We start from the raw sequence: 13,128 nt of genomic DNA on the forward strand, positions 1-13,128 counted from the left end.
GGTTGATGATAAAGTTCATATTGAAAACGTTTACATGCGCATTGGATTACGAAATATGTAGTTTGAACAACTTGATATCATTACCCAATTTAACCAATCTACTCCGACAATACCACTGCCACGACCACCCCATACCCTTAGAATCCATAGCAGAGTGAACAAAGTGATCACTGGAAGGTGAAAATCTCATCCTGAGGCTTCGAGATTTTGCCTAAGCTTGAGTTAGCAGTATTCCATGCAATGTCATGAAATGGTCGCAACATACCAGGTGCTTTAAAGCCGCGTTCTTGCAAGTAGCTAACCATAGAATCCATCATCGGGTCCGGCCCGCAAACAAGAATCTTGCTGTCCATACCAGCCGGCGCGGGCAGGCGCTGCTCAATCATCTCCTTGCTGATACGGCCCTTCTCGCCTTTCCAGCTGTCCGATGGGTTGCTCAAGACGTAGTGCACGTTGAACTGCTCGTACTTCTTCGCAAACTTGTCAAGTTCATCTTTGAGCAAGATGTCTCCTTCAGTCTTGTTCGCATACAAAAGCGTCGTCTTGGTGTCATCGCGGGGGTCTTCGCAGATGCGGCGGATGATCTGGAACATGGGTGTAATACCAGTACCGCCGGCGATCATACCAAGCTCCTTGACCAGGTTCTTGTGGTACTTCATCTCGCCCTTGGGTCCTCGGATCTCGACAGTGTCGCCAACATTCAGCTTGCTCAACCAAGGTGTCAGCTTGCCGCCTTCGTAGATCTTGACGGTAAGTTCTAGACGGCCGCGGTCTTTGTTGCTGGATGTCGGCGTGTATGATCGTGCGAGTTGTTTTCCATCGACTTCGTGCCTGATCGCAACATGTTGACCAGTAGGCAGACCGAGCACGGAGTTCTCATTGGGGAGGCCAAAGACGAAGCGGATGGTGTCGTGGGAGATGTTGAACTTGTCGATTAACGGGAAAGGCTGGTAGACGCGGGCGTTGAGGACACCGAGGTTGATGTCTTTCTTCTTCGTCGGTTTCGAGGACATGGACTTTGCTTTGATGTGTGCGGGGTAGGATTGGAAGTCTTTGTGCGCAACGTCGAAGCTCTTGGTTGCCCACAAGCTGGCGTAGCCGGCTAAGGCCATACTGGCGATGGAGGAAACGGCGAAGCCCTTCCAGAACCCAGCGCTTTGAAGACGGTGCAAGAGCGGCGAAAATCGTCGTCCAGCGACAATGGAGAACACGACAGATGTTAGACCGAAGCCAATGGCTCCAAGATGCAACCGCCACGATTTCGGCGGAGGCAGGTTGTTGACAACATGAACTCTGCTCGGCGTGATCGTGGGCATCTTTGCGGCTTCATGGTCGGTCCAGTCCTCGTCTGCGATTCGTCCAATGCGGAAGTTCTCGAGAATCTCTCTGGCGTCTGTTGAATGGCCAATGTCTTCGTAGGCGGTAGTCGCATCTGTGCCGGCGTTCTCAAGCAGGAACTCCTTACCACCAGGGTGGTCTTCTTGATAGTCCGTCACATTGTAGACGTGATTCCACAGTGTGACCCACAGATCAGTCTTGCTAGTATGCTTCGCTACCTCCTGGAGAGTGTATACACCGTCGGCCATGGCTTGAAAGAGCTGAAAAAGATGGATGCGTTCCTTCTGTCACTAAGGGGGCGCCAGAGACGATAATATCAACGATGGCAACCCCCAGCCAAGACCCTTCATCATCGCAAAAGGCCCCTGCAGCAAATGCGCAACGGGCATACCGATCCACTACGTATGTGCGCGACCGAGATCTCGGACATTCGCAGCATCAGGATCTGTTGTTGGGCCATGACAAATGACAGCGCTATTACAGCGGCTACCACGAGGTGTCCGGTGTTGGTGGAGCCAAGCACCCCACTTACCTCGGCATAGCGAGGCTTAAACCAATCAAGCCTTCGCTGACAATCGGAGGTGCCACCACGCGAGTGGCTTTGTCCAAGCCTTACGCGCAACGATCTTGCTGAAACAGTACCACAACAAAATTTCGATCACCGCTTCGGCCGGGCTGGTTCGCACGACCTGCAGTGTTTTTGCTTTATTTTGGCGCATTGGTTTGGCGCATTGGGCTCCTCGGCGCTTTTCGTACGACTACGCCTGTGCCGGATGTTGGTCAGTGGCGATGCGTCATATTTACAGACTAGACGAGGCCTGCAGGTGGTGGGTTGCAGATGGATACGTAGTTTGGTGTGCCTTTCATTTAGTCGCGTTATAGTCCTGTCAAGATTGCGACGCTCAACCGTCATCTCATACTTCACTACTAAGCATTATGACTATCAAGGGCTTTTACCTCGTTGGCCAGGACAAGAATGTCTTTCGCCAGGACATTCACATTGACCAGTATCATGACTTTGAAGCGCTGCAGGTTGCTGTAGCGGAGCAGTACAACATTATCCAATCGACTGGTACGCAGACTCATTCAATTGACACGGACATGAACTTACATCTCATCAGGCATCGGGCTGCAAGATCCCAAAGGAGATGAACTGCGAGACTTAGATGATGTATTGGATTGCGACGAGGATATAGGCATTACTGTCGACGGTCAGGCCATTCGCGACCCTTCAGGCCCGGAAGGTCTTCCTTTCGTGGGAAGCTACTACGAGGTCTTTCCCGATCATCTCGTAAGCGACTCCAACAAGACTGCAGACTATCACTAACGCGCCCAGGGAAACCATGCACGTCTCTTCCAGAAGTACGGATCTTTGATCAAGTACGAGACAATGGGCAAGCAAAATTACCTGACTAATGACCCTGCTATCGCGACTGTGGCTTTCCAGGAGTCGGCGTTCTTCAGCAAACACATCACCCCCGAGCATCCTTTGGCGGGTATCAAGGATAACAGAGCGCTGTTCATTTGCGACACCGACACCGATGCATGGAGGCAAGCGCATAAGTTCATCCCGCCTTCCATGGCACCCAAGGCTATCAGACACTACACACCTCTGATGGAAGCCTCGGTGAAGGACTCATTCAAGGTCTTTGACAAGCTCGATGAGCAGGGCGAAGCATGGAACGTCTACCAGTACATGCTGAAGCTTGCTTCTCAGACCGTCTTCAAGTTTGCGCTTGGTTATGACGCCCACCACTTCGACAACCCAGATGCGCCGCTGAGCGAGCTGGTCATCTTGATCGCACAATCGCTCTCCCTGAACAAGAAGGTCGCGTCAAGAGGTGCCTGGTACGCGAAGTTGAGCGCCATTCCCTTCACAGCAGCATACGACCTCGACAAGATCCGATACAGGCTATGGACTATTCTTAACCAAGCAATCGACCAAGCACCAAAAGGAAGCAACGAAGATGATCTGCCACTGCAGTCCGCAGCCCTAGGAGCCAGCTGCGTAGTTGACTATCTGAAGCGCGCCACCGACGATAACGGCAACAAGCTACCCCGTGAACTCGTCATCCCCAACATGCTCCCCATCTCCGGTGCGGGCTTTACCACCACTTCATCCCTCCTCTCATGGCTCCTCTACTCCCTCTGCGTATATGAAGGCAACCAGGACCGGCTCCTCCAGGAACTCGTCGACGCCGGCGTGAACGAGAATACCAAGTGGACACCTGAACTTTCCGACGGCCTCACATTCCTGGACAAATTCGTCAAGGAGACCCAACGCCTCCACAACCCCTCGTTCCAACCCGGACGTACCGCAAAGGTCGACTGTATCGTGCCCGGCGGCTACAAGCTCCCCGCCGGCTCCGTCGTCATCTGCGCCCTCCACGCCATCCACAACAACCCTACCATCTGGTCGAACCCCGACCGTTTCGACCCCGACCGCTGGGGCACAGAAGAGGTATCAAATCGCCCCAAGAACTCATACATGCCTTTCGCAACAGGTCCGCGTAGTTGTATCGGTTTCAACTTCGCGCTTGGCGAGGTCAAGGTGCTGTTGCCGGAGTTGGTGTATAGGTATGAGTTCAGCAAGGAAGGTGAGGAGGCGGTGACGTATGATCCAGAGTTCCAGCTTATTCGGCCAATGAACTTTTATGTTAGGGCGAGGAGGAGGACGAGTTATCCGGAGCCTAGTCCTGGGGCGAAGAAGATTGCTGTAGAATATCAAGAGGGGGAGGAGAAGCCGCCGATTTAGAGATGAGGCCTGGTGTACATGTTGCCTAAGTCGTCTGCATCGTTGCTCAATCCAGTCCACTACTTGCTTTACACCCGATGCACGTTATAACACTTTAATAGAAAGAGTTTCTCATTTGATTATCCTAGCATCTCCGTCCAACTAGGCTTGAACGTCAAGTTATCATTAAATCCTGATGTAACACTATACATAAATAGCGTGAGCCCTACATTAAGAAGAAGAAAGATTCCCGTGGCAAACTCGTCTAGTGTGCCCTTTACGCCGCATATGTATCGGAGAGGATCGGCAAGGGAATTCGCGAATATGACGTGGTATAAGACGTGCGACAGTACGAGCATATACGCAGGCGTGATTATGAAAGTAGGACCTATGAATATCGTGGCCGTACCCCAGCCCAAGGTAACAATCAAGGAGGAAAACCGCCAATAGACCCACACGATGCCAGCGAAGAAGCCTGGAAAGACAACCAACCAAACAGCGTGGGACTCTACACGAGACGGTCCTAGCATCAATGATCTCGGAACGAGCAACAAGAGCTTTCCACGCAACCCATCAAAAAGCTTGCAGTGGCTCACATGTAGTGACCTGCTTTTGATATAAGCTGCAAAAGTCTTAGAGAAGACGTAGTATTCGAGCAGATCAACCATGCGATTTGAGAGCCACGAGGCGACTGCGAAGCAAGGGATGAAACTGTAAGCAAACACACCATTACGTACCGAGCCAGCCGGACCCGGAACTTCCAGAAACACCATGACACATGAAAGTAGAATAAGATAAGAATAACACGCTATGAACGCGAGGTGCGTAAGATGCGTGGATGACAAAATTCTTTTGCAACGAAGGACGACTGGCGGGTGATAGAGATTGGAAAGGCCAACGGGCCCAGCGACCGAGCGGAAAACCTCCGAGGTGATGAATGAACTGATTAGAAAAGCGACCACGATCTGTGTGACTGGTATTCCCTTCATAGCAAATACCTTGACGGCCTGTGGTAACGCGCCGAAGATAAAACTGACCATGCTAAGTCTCCAGCTGCGATCAACGGCGCAGCCAGGAAGATCCGTCATGTACGTGATAGACACTTCGGAAGGGCTGGGACGATCAAGGGATTGTCCGACTGTGGTTGGGGCTTCGTCGGTGGCGTTGTTTGGAGATTGTTCTTGATGTACAATTGAGACACTGCCTGACGTGGGAGCTACATCTTTACCATCGGGCTGGTCGGGTTCTTGCGTTGCAATGGCTTCAGTCTGAGTTACGCTTGAAGTGACCCCAGTACCGGGTTGGGAGGAACGACGGATGAGTATTGCACTGGATCCCGGCGGATAATTTGCCGGTAGACTGACAATGTCGCTTCCCTCTTTGCTCATCACAGGAAGAGCTCTTGAACACCCAAGTTCCGCATCGGTGGAATCTAGGTCATCCTTTCGACTCGGTATCGGGGTAGGCTCGACCGTGTCGATTGCGGGCGTGGTATTCAGATGTTGTACATCGGCTAAACGAATCTCCCCATTGTCAGAACCAGGAGGAGCACCCGAGGATGTACCCTGGGCTTCACCATCGAAAGTGGGACCATCGTTTTGTGGCACCCCCACACAGGAGGGGTCGTTACCGGTCGTACTGCTTAGACGATGTTTCCGCGAAAAATCCCGCCAAACCCAAACCACCCACGATCTATCCCCTATATCTTCATCTTCCACAAACCGGTCATACCACACATGCCTGACTGCCATCCTAGGCGAGCAACCCACAGCCAGCATGACCATGAACTTCAACAACATGAGGAACGTATCGATCGCACAGATAAGCGGAGATGCACGAAGAGCATAGCTGATGCGGTACGGTGCGTTGACTACTTTTCCCGTCTCTTGTAGGAGGACGGCTAGAGAGCAGGCCATGACTGACCAGTATGCGCTTTGCCATGATACTCCGTGGGCTGGAGCGTCACTAGCTGCTAGCGCGTCAGTCGGTAAACTGATGGGATTGGGCTGGGATGCAACATACGGCAAGTTGCATTGGTAGGAACGCTGATATTGAACGTTGCATTCTGCGCAAGGTATGGGTGGGATGCGTTGAACGGCGGCATTTTCACTCGGTGGTGGAATAGCTGCTGAGAATTGACTCAGGCGTGTGGACAGGCTACCTTATAATACAAAGTGGTGGAACGAGGCTGGAAGATGATCGCTGAGCGAGTTAAAGGCAAGCTCTTTGATTAGCTGAGAATGAAGATACGCGGGCAATTTGGGGGCTGATTTTGCTGACATACGCCACCAAAAGTGTGAACCAACCAATAACATAGCTGAGACTTGCAATTATGCCCAACCGTTATAGCCTGTAGTCTGAGAACGAAGACATCGGAGACAGCGCACCATGATCTGCGTGACATGAATCTGCCTCTCACCTACTCAGCCCACTCAACTTCTAAACAACATCAATCCCGCCTCCTCAGCATCCACACCCTCCTCCTCCTCACTCTCCACATCATCATTCTCACCAAGCCCCAACCTCTGCCCAAACAAACTACTAAACAGCTCATCCCTCTGCCTATCCCCCCAAGCGCCCCTCTCTTCAGGCGCCATAAAGTTCTGCAACTTCTCCTGCACCGTGTATCTTAGCCTCCTCCCCTTGCTAGCCTTCGTATCAACAACCTTCTTCGTCTTGGCCTCGCGCGCAACCTGCCACGGTGCTTGTACAACAAACTCGGCGGTTCCGTTTGCGTTAAGATCGGCGGAGCGCTGTTCGAGCAGCTCTTTCAGCATGAGACCGTAGAAGTCGGCGTCGTCGTAGATGGCGGGGTCGGGTTGGACGGCTTTGCCGGAGGACTGGAGGGGGGCACAAGAGCGCGGGGTTTGGGTGCGGGTTACCAGGTGGGAGGATGTGAGCTGGGAGTCGAGGACTTCGGTTAGCGTCTGTTGCGCGGATGCGTTGAGGCGCGCTTTGTTGTTTGTGACGGTCGTGGCTTTGGTTTTGTTCGACCAGCGCTCGAGGACGGCTTTGCGGTGGGGGAGCGTGGCTTTCTCGCTGGCTTGGATGTTGGCCCAGATCTCGGATGATGGTGTCGCAGAGTCAAATGCCGTGCGCTTCCGCTTCTGACCTGTTCGCGACTCTTCTAGAGATAGTCGCAGGTTCGTGAGGTTGTTGAGGAGCGTCAATGCAGCTGCCTCCGCTGCCTCGATAGGCGCATCTTTCGCGGCCTCTGTCTTGTAGGGTTCTGCAGCCATGGAGTTTGTGGAGATCAGCGCCTTTTGAAGTCGAATGCGCGAGTTGAGTAGCGTATCAAATGTCTTCCGTTGAGTCTTCACAGCTTCTCCCTTGGCGACATCGGATTGCGTGCCAGCAGCGATGGTCGAGGTGAAGGACTTGTTGGCGGACATGAGGTCGCGGATCGTGGTCGCGTCGGTCTTGGCTTCGGCGCCTGACTGATCATCCTCTGAGTCTTCAGAGTCATTGGCATCGTCGTCGCTCCCACTTTCGCCTGCGCTTCCCATCTCCTCGTCCTCGTCGCTCATGTCTTCGTCGAATTCGCCGTTCAGGTCTTCCTCGTCGCTATCTTCCTCGCCGTCGAACTCTACGCCATTGATATCATCTTCTTCGTCCTCATCACTAGCCTCGCTGTCTATATCGTCGAAACCTTTCGCAAATGGATCGTCGCTGTCGCTGTCTTCGAGTGCTTTGCGGTCCACCTTGCGCCCAGTATACTCCGGGCCCAGAGGCACTTCTACCGGCTTCCTCAGCTTGCTCTTTGCCACTGTGGTATAATGTTCGCGCCCGGCATTGTCATCTTCGACTTCGGAGAGTTCAGCGTCAGAGCGCTCGTCTTCGCTGGAGCTCGGCGCAGGGTCCAGAAGCGACTCGGGGTCGATATCTGGTGTTCATGTGAGCAAAATTTGGTTGCGCATACATCAAAAGTTCATACCTCTAATCTTGGACTTTCCCATAGTGTACAAGCTGTTTGGTGTTGGTGCTGCTGGTGAACCGCGTCGGAAGAGAAAGTTCACTCTGCGCCCCACAAAAAAGTTCAATGACATCGGCTAAATGAAACGCCGATGCGCGTCACCTCCGCCATCAACTCCGCAACCCCCGTCTCTATCACCACGATGCTAAAGCCACGGTTGTTCTCGACATTGCGATGCCTGCAGCATGAGAATCCTCTTGTATGTTACATGCTAGAATGTCCGATTGCGCGATAGCTGATGGCGAACGCAGGGTCTTCCGCGGTCAGGCGCGCCTCCGCAAATGCCGCGCATGCAGCGAGGCTTGCCACAGAAGCGGAACATCAAAGATGTGAAGAAAGTGATTGCTGTCTCATCTGCAAAGGGTGGGGTTGGAAAGAGTACTATCGCTGGTATAACTTACCGTCCATGATCAAATACGTTCCACAATACTGAAGCAGTGTTGTAGTCAACCTCGCCTTGAGCTTTGCGCGTCGTGGTTACAAGGCTGGCATTCTTGATACCGATATCTTTGGCCCATCGATACCAACCTTACTCAATCTGTCTGGCGAGCCTCGACTTTCAGCGAGTCAGTCCTCGCACCAACTGAGTTGCCAACCAGCCTCTAATCTCATGGCCCAGACAATCAATTACTCCCACTCTCCAACTATGGCCTAAAATCCATGTCGATGGGCTACCTTATCCCAGAATCGTCACCAGTAGCATGGCGAGGTCTTATGGTCATGAAAGCTCTGCAGCAATTGCTACACGAAGTCGAATGGGGCGGTCTGGACGTCCTAGTCCTTGACATGCCGCCCGGCACCGGCGATGTCCAACTCACCATCACCCAACAGCTCATCCTAGATGGCGCACTCATCGTATCAACGCCCCAGGACCTATCACTCAAAGACGCTGTCAAGGGTGTTGAACTCTTCCGCAAAGTCGATGTGAAGCTATTGGGTCTAGTCTGCAATATGGCGGGCTTCAAATGTCCCGGTTGCGGAGATGTGCATGAAGTGTTCGGGAACATGAACAAGATCAGAGCCATGTGTGGGAAGTACGACTTGAACATGTTGGGCGAGATACCATTACATGCGAGTATCAGCGACGACGCTGATCGTGGGAAGCCGACTGTGGTCGCAGAACCGGAGGGAGAGCGAGCTATGGCGTTCAGCAAGATTGCACAGGAAGTGGAAGGTCTGATTGGACTGGAGAGGTAATCGTCTACAGATACCAACGCACTTTAACCCAATTACATCGTTACTTCATACACCCCAATCCTCTGCAGTTCCTCAAAATAACCATCCAGACTCTCCCCTCCCCAAGTAAACCGGACTCTCACACCGGCACCTATCGGTCTCGCCCGAACGCGCCTCACCGCGTTCAAAATCTCCTCGACCCATCCCACCTCGGAAGCCGAGATCATGACATGCAATCTAAACCCGCGGAGTCTCTTCATCTTAAGCACAAGCTCAAGATGGTCGCTTAAGACATCCGCCGGCCTCACTGGCCTTGTACACAGATGTCTCCCCGTACATTAACGTTTCTGAGGTTTGTAGTCTTTCATATCACCCCGCGGTAGGACTGTGAGGCGTCGCAAGTGTTCCGCAGGTACGATACTAGGAAAGACTTAGTCGCCGAGCCAGATACTGCGGGAGTGGACATCCAACGCGACGAAGTTGTGAATGTGGAAGGTATTGATGCGAAACCAGGTCGTTACCACAGCATGTGTCATGTAGCCCATGTACTTCCAGTCGAGCATAAGATTTTGAAGGATCTAGAGTATCGATAAGGTGATGTTGTCAGTTTGTGTAGTCATTCTATCATATCCTCTACACTTTCTTTTCCGCCATCCACTTCTCCGCCTCCTCCTTGTACTCCTCCCTCCACCGAGTTAGTGGTGGTCTTTCGTTGACAATATCGCCAACGCTCCATAACATGCGCTTCTTATCCGTCTCCTCTGTGACCTGGTCGTCGGGACAGATGATGTAGAACTTCTTATCCTGCATCTTGGCGTACATGTAATCCGCTACTTGGTCGGCTGACCATGCACCCTCCGGTTTGGCTTTGGTAGAGCCTGGCTCGTTCCCAGACTATGATGCGCGTTAGCGGTTGGTAATTGGCAAGATCAACATAACTTACAAGCCCAGTAAACGTCCACCCCGGAACTAACAAATGAACTCCGATACTAGTATCCTTGAGGTCATAGCTCAAATGCTCAGCCAGCGTCTTCACAGCCGCCTTACTAGCATTATACGCAGGATTACCCGGCGGATTCGTAATACCCTGTTTACTCCCTGTTATCACAATCGCACTCCTCCCCTCTCCATCCTTCCCCGCCCTCTCCTTCAAACTCGGAACATAAGCATTCAGCCCATTCACCACACCCCCAAGATTCGTAGCCAGAATCTTATCAAAGTAGTCTTCATCACCCCACGTTCCTTTCCCGCCAATGCCGGCGTTTAGCATGAGGAAGTCAACATCAGTACCGACTTGTTGGCGGATGGAACTCCAGTCTGAGCGAGAGGATACGTCCGCTTGGATACATTTTACATCGCCGGAGAGGTTTTTGCGTGCGATGTCGAGAGAGGATTGGTTGAAGTCGACGATGGAGACGCGCATTGAGTGTTTCAAGCAGAGTTGGGCGACGGCGTAGCCGACGCCGGATGCGCCACCTGTTATTAGGGCGTGGGCTGAGGGGCGGAAGACGGACATTCTGAAAGTTGGGGAAGTGAATTTTTGCGGGGGATTGGGTGGAGGGTGTGCTTCATTGATTGGAAGGGGAGGAGGTCGTAATATCCTCTTCTAGAAATACCGAGGTGATGTCATGCGGGGTTACGCTATCTCCGAGACGGAGCTAAACTATGATGAATTCACTTTCCTTCGTGTGAGACAACTCCAGTCCCCTTCCGTGGACATTTCCAACCCTCTCCCAACACTCACTGTGCGTCTTTGATTTGACCAGTGCGAGACAATCAACCCGATGCTCAGAGCCCGTGGCATAGGACCAGATCTCTAGAACCATTAGCACCACACTTACAGCAGTTTCCATCAATTCAATATCACTCGTCATGGTGAGGTTGATCGACCTCTCTGATTCCACCCCATCTGGGTCCTTCAGGAAGACATCGTAGCGTGTGGCTTCGGATATACGATCTGTGCGCACCAGGGTCGCTGCTATCGTTGGCCCGGATATTCTCAATCGTGCATCTCGCATGTGTCCGTATGGATTGGCGGTCTGTGGTGTGCATGTTACATCTATCACCCGACAGACCGATACTATGGACGTGGCTATTGTACTCTTTTGTTTTAGAGCCACGGCTGTAAGTGTCGATGCCCAAGACCACGTGGGCGCCGCATATCGCAAAGGTCTTGGAAGTACCCAGGGACGGTCGACGACTCCACCTACGGACGTCCATAAGAGCGCTTGCGGAAGTTGATACTCCCATAACCCGGCCAGATATCTACCCATTGATGGTAGCGCAAGCTCTCTAGCAATGCCAGAGATACCGGGAAGTCGATCGGTTCCGAACGTTAATGCCCGCTGGGAGTACTCTCTAACGACCTTGTCCCATGAATTGGCACGTATTTCAGGGTCCGTTGATGCCACCGCGGCGGCATAACAAAGCTTAAACGTGTCCGGTTTCGTTGTCAATGGGTTGTCGAAATTGGACCTTGCCGATGGATCATCGAATTGAATGGTTTGACATTCACACCAGAGTTTGTCTTGACATTCCCACATCATCTCGCGTTCAGTATAGTGAAGAATTCGGGAAGCAAGTAGCCGCTCTTGAAAACACCACGCTCGATCCAGAAGAGGCATATCGATACTCTCTGCTTGCCACTCAATGATCGTGCGGTGGGATATCTGTCGTTGTACGTGGAAGCTACCATTGACCGGGTCTGATAAGTTGTGGCTCGGGACTCTGGGACGAAGACAGCCATCGTCACCATTCTTCGAGCTTGTCGCGGCGATGACCAAGTATGCGTACTTGTACACCGCTGCCATACGGGAGGCTTCTTTAGCCCAATCCTCATGGTCATCTTGGACAATGCATAATGAGTCAATCCAGACATATGCGATGCCGATATTCCTGGTAATCGTAATAGCGTCCTGGAACGTCTGCGTGAGCTCATGCGATGATATACCGAGCAGCCGAGCAGACAAATTCTTTGTCAAGAGCAGGGGCATGGCTTTCACGCGTTCTTCTTTTACCCCCCATGTGTGGCTCAAGGCAACATAGCGGGCGTCAGCTGGCATCTCACTCGAGCTGCACAGCTTGATGTCATCTGAGGACGAACCGACCGAGATAAGCCTTGTTGGCGTCGTTGACATATCTGTCTTGGGAGAGCATTGTGGGTGCAGAGCATCGCACTTCCTAATCCATTCTCTGATTGTGTCAAAGCACGCTTGGGAGGCAGGGTCAGCCGGAATGTGTCCTGCTGGATTAATGTCCGAAAAGTAAGGTGGCTTGTCTGAGAATGGTAAGTGAATGACGTAGGTGCCGTATCTCTTGTGGTATCAAACGAACCGGGATGAGTGTAGAAATACAACTCCATGGGTAAACTCCCTGATTTAGTTGCCATGCCTGTATATTGTACTGCCACCCGTAGAGGCGTGTCTGGATCGTTGCGGACGTGGACTCTTAGACCCGGATCGGGCTCGTACTCACCAAGGGTAGCTTCCGTAGTTCGATGAGGGCGGTAAGGAAGGAATGTGTACTTCTCAATTCCTCGAAGAAGTAGCTTGCATCGAATGCAGCCTTTGCGTGCGGCCTCGCGCATGTTTGACAGGGTGGTACTCCCCTGATGATTGCCATAACTCCAGTGATCATAGCCATGACTCCAGCTACAGATGTCCGATTGACTCTGCTCTGACCACAAGGGCGCATGAGGTAGCTTCGGGGTCATCTCGTGGTCATGGAGCGGGAGTATTCGTGAGACGTGGTGGGGTATGCGCGTCCACTCTTCAGAAGACGGCAAGTACGATTAGTGAGCAGGCATAGCTAACCTACATGCAGCAAAGAAGAGTAGGCAAAACATCATCTTTCTTTAAAATTCACGAACTAACACTTCACGACATGCAGCGTGTTAAGTTATCTTGTG

General features: G+C 52.2%; 7 protein-coding genes across 7 annotated transcripts; 2 read left to right on the forward strand and 5 right to left on the reverse strand.

The window, feature by feature from the left end:
• On the reverse strand, window positions 1-1,806 carry BKA58DRAFT_430930 (uncharacterized protein). The gene is made up of 2 exons (XM_046173080.1): window positions 266-1,806; window positions 1-211 (listed from the first exon to the last, which is right to left on the reverse strand). Exons 1-2 carry the CDS (start codon window positions 1,584-1,586, stop codon window positions 168-170), a joined length of 1,365 nt encoding a protein of 454 aa, XP_046022302.1. The 5' UTR covers window positions 1,587-1,806; the 3' UTR covers window positions 1-167.
• Window positions 1,807-1,974: 168 nt separating this feature from the next.
• On the forward strand, window positions 1,975-4,232 carry BKA58DRAFT_430931 (cytochrome P450). The gene is made up of 3 exons (XM_046173081.1): window positions 1,975-2,410; window positions 2,460-2,629; window positions 2,675-4,232. Exons 1-3 carry the CDS (start codon window positions 2,275-2,277, stop codon window positions 4,091-4,093), a joined length of 1,725 nt encoding a protein of 574 aa, XP_046022303.1. The 5' UTR covers window positions 1,975-2,274; the 3' UTR covers window positions 4,094-4,232.
• On the reverse strand, window positions 4,153-6,340 carry BKA58DRAFT_220146 (uncharacterized protein). The gene is made up of 2 exons (XM_046166220.1): window positions 6,095-6,340; window positions 4,153-6,041 (listed from the first exon to the last, which is right to left on the reverse strand). Exons 1-2 carry the CDS (start codon window positions 6,174-6,176, stop codon window positions 4,213-4,215), a joined length of 1,911 nt encoding a protein of 636 aa, XP_046022304.1. The 5' UTR covers window positions 6,177-6,340; the 3' UTR covers window positions 4,153-4,212.
• On the reverse strand, window positions 6,249-8,074 carry BKA58DRAFT_389362 (traub transciption factor family protein). The gene is made up of 2 exons (XM_046170734.1): window positions 8,007-8,074; window positions 6,249-7,955 (listed from the first exon to the last, which is right to left on the reverse strand). The coding sequence occupies exons 1-2, from the start codon at window positions 8,026-8,028 to the stop codon at window positions 6,505-6,507; spliced, it is 1,473 nt and encodes a 490-aa protein (XP_046022305.1). The 5' UTR covers window positions 8,029-8,074; the 3' UTR covers window positions 6,249-6,504.
• On the forward strand, window positions 8,075-9,292 carry BKA58DRAFT_389364 (P-loop containing nucleoside triphosphate hydrolase protein). Its single transcript, XM_046170735.1, has 4 exons — window positions 8,075-8,244; window positions 8,297-8,435; window positions 8,492-8,611; window positions 8,665-9,292. Exons 1-4 carry the CDS (start codon window positions 8,137-8,139, stop codon window positions 9,240-9,242), a joined length of 945 nt encoding a protein of 314 aa, XP_046022306.1. The 5' UTR covers window positions 8,075-8,136; the 3' UTR covers window positions 9,243-9,292.
• Window positions 9,293-9,772: 480 nt separating this feature from the next.
• BKA58DRAFT_343006 (uncharacterized protein) lies at window positions 9,773-10,798 on the reverse strand. Its single transcript, XM_046168378.1, has 2 exons — window positions 10,165-10,798; window positions 9,773-10,115 (listed from the first exon to the last, which is right to left on the reverse strand). The coding sequence occupies exons 1-2, from the start codon at window positions 10,735-10,737 to the stop codon at window positions 9,855-9,857; spliced, it is 834 nt and encodes a 277-aa protein (XP_046022307.1). The 5' UTR covers window positions 10,738-10,798; the 3' UTR covers window positions 9,773-9,854.
• A 552-nt stretch (window positions 10,799-11,350) lies between these two features.
• On the reverse strand, window positions 11,351-12,484 carry BKA58DRAFT_292266 (heterokaryon incompatibility protein-domain-containing protein; the record flags this gene model as incomplete). Its single annotated transcript, XM_046166875.1, has 1 exon — window positions 11,351-12,484. A coding segment is annotated over one exon (1,134 nt), but the record flags the coding sequence as incomplete, so codon positions are not given.
• Window positions 12,485-13,128: the final 644 nt, after the last annotated feature.

This window comes from Alternaria rosae, assembly GCF_020736505.1.
Source record: "Alternaria rosae strain MPI-PUGE-AT-0040 chromosome Unknown BKA58scaffold_8, whole genome shotgun sequence".
Classification (NCBI taxonomy): Eukaryota; Fungi; Ascomycota; class Dothideomycetes; order Pleosporales; family Pleosporaceae; genus Alternaria; species Alternaria rosae.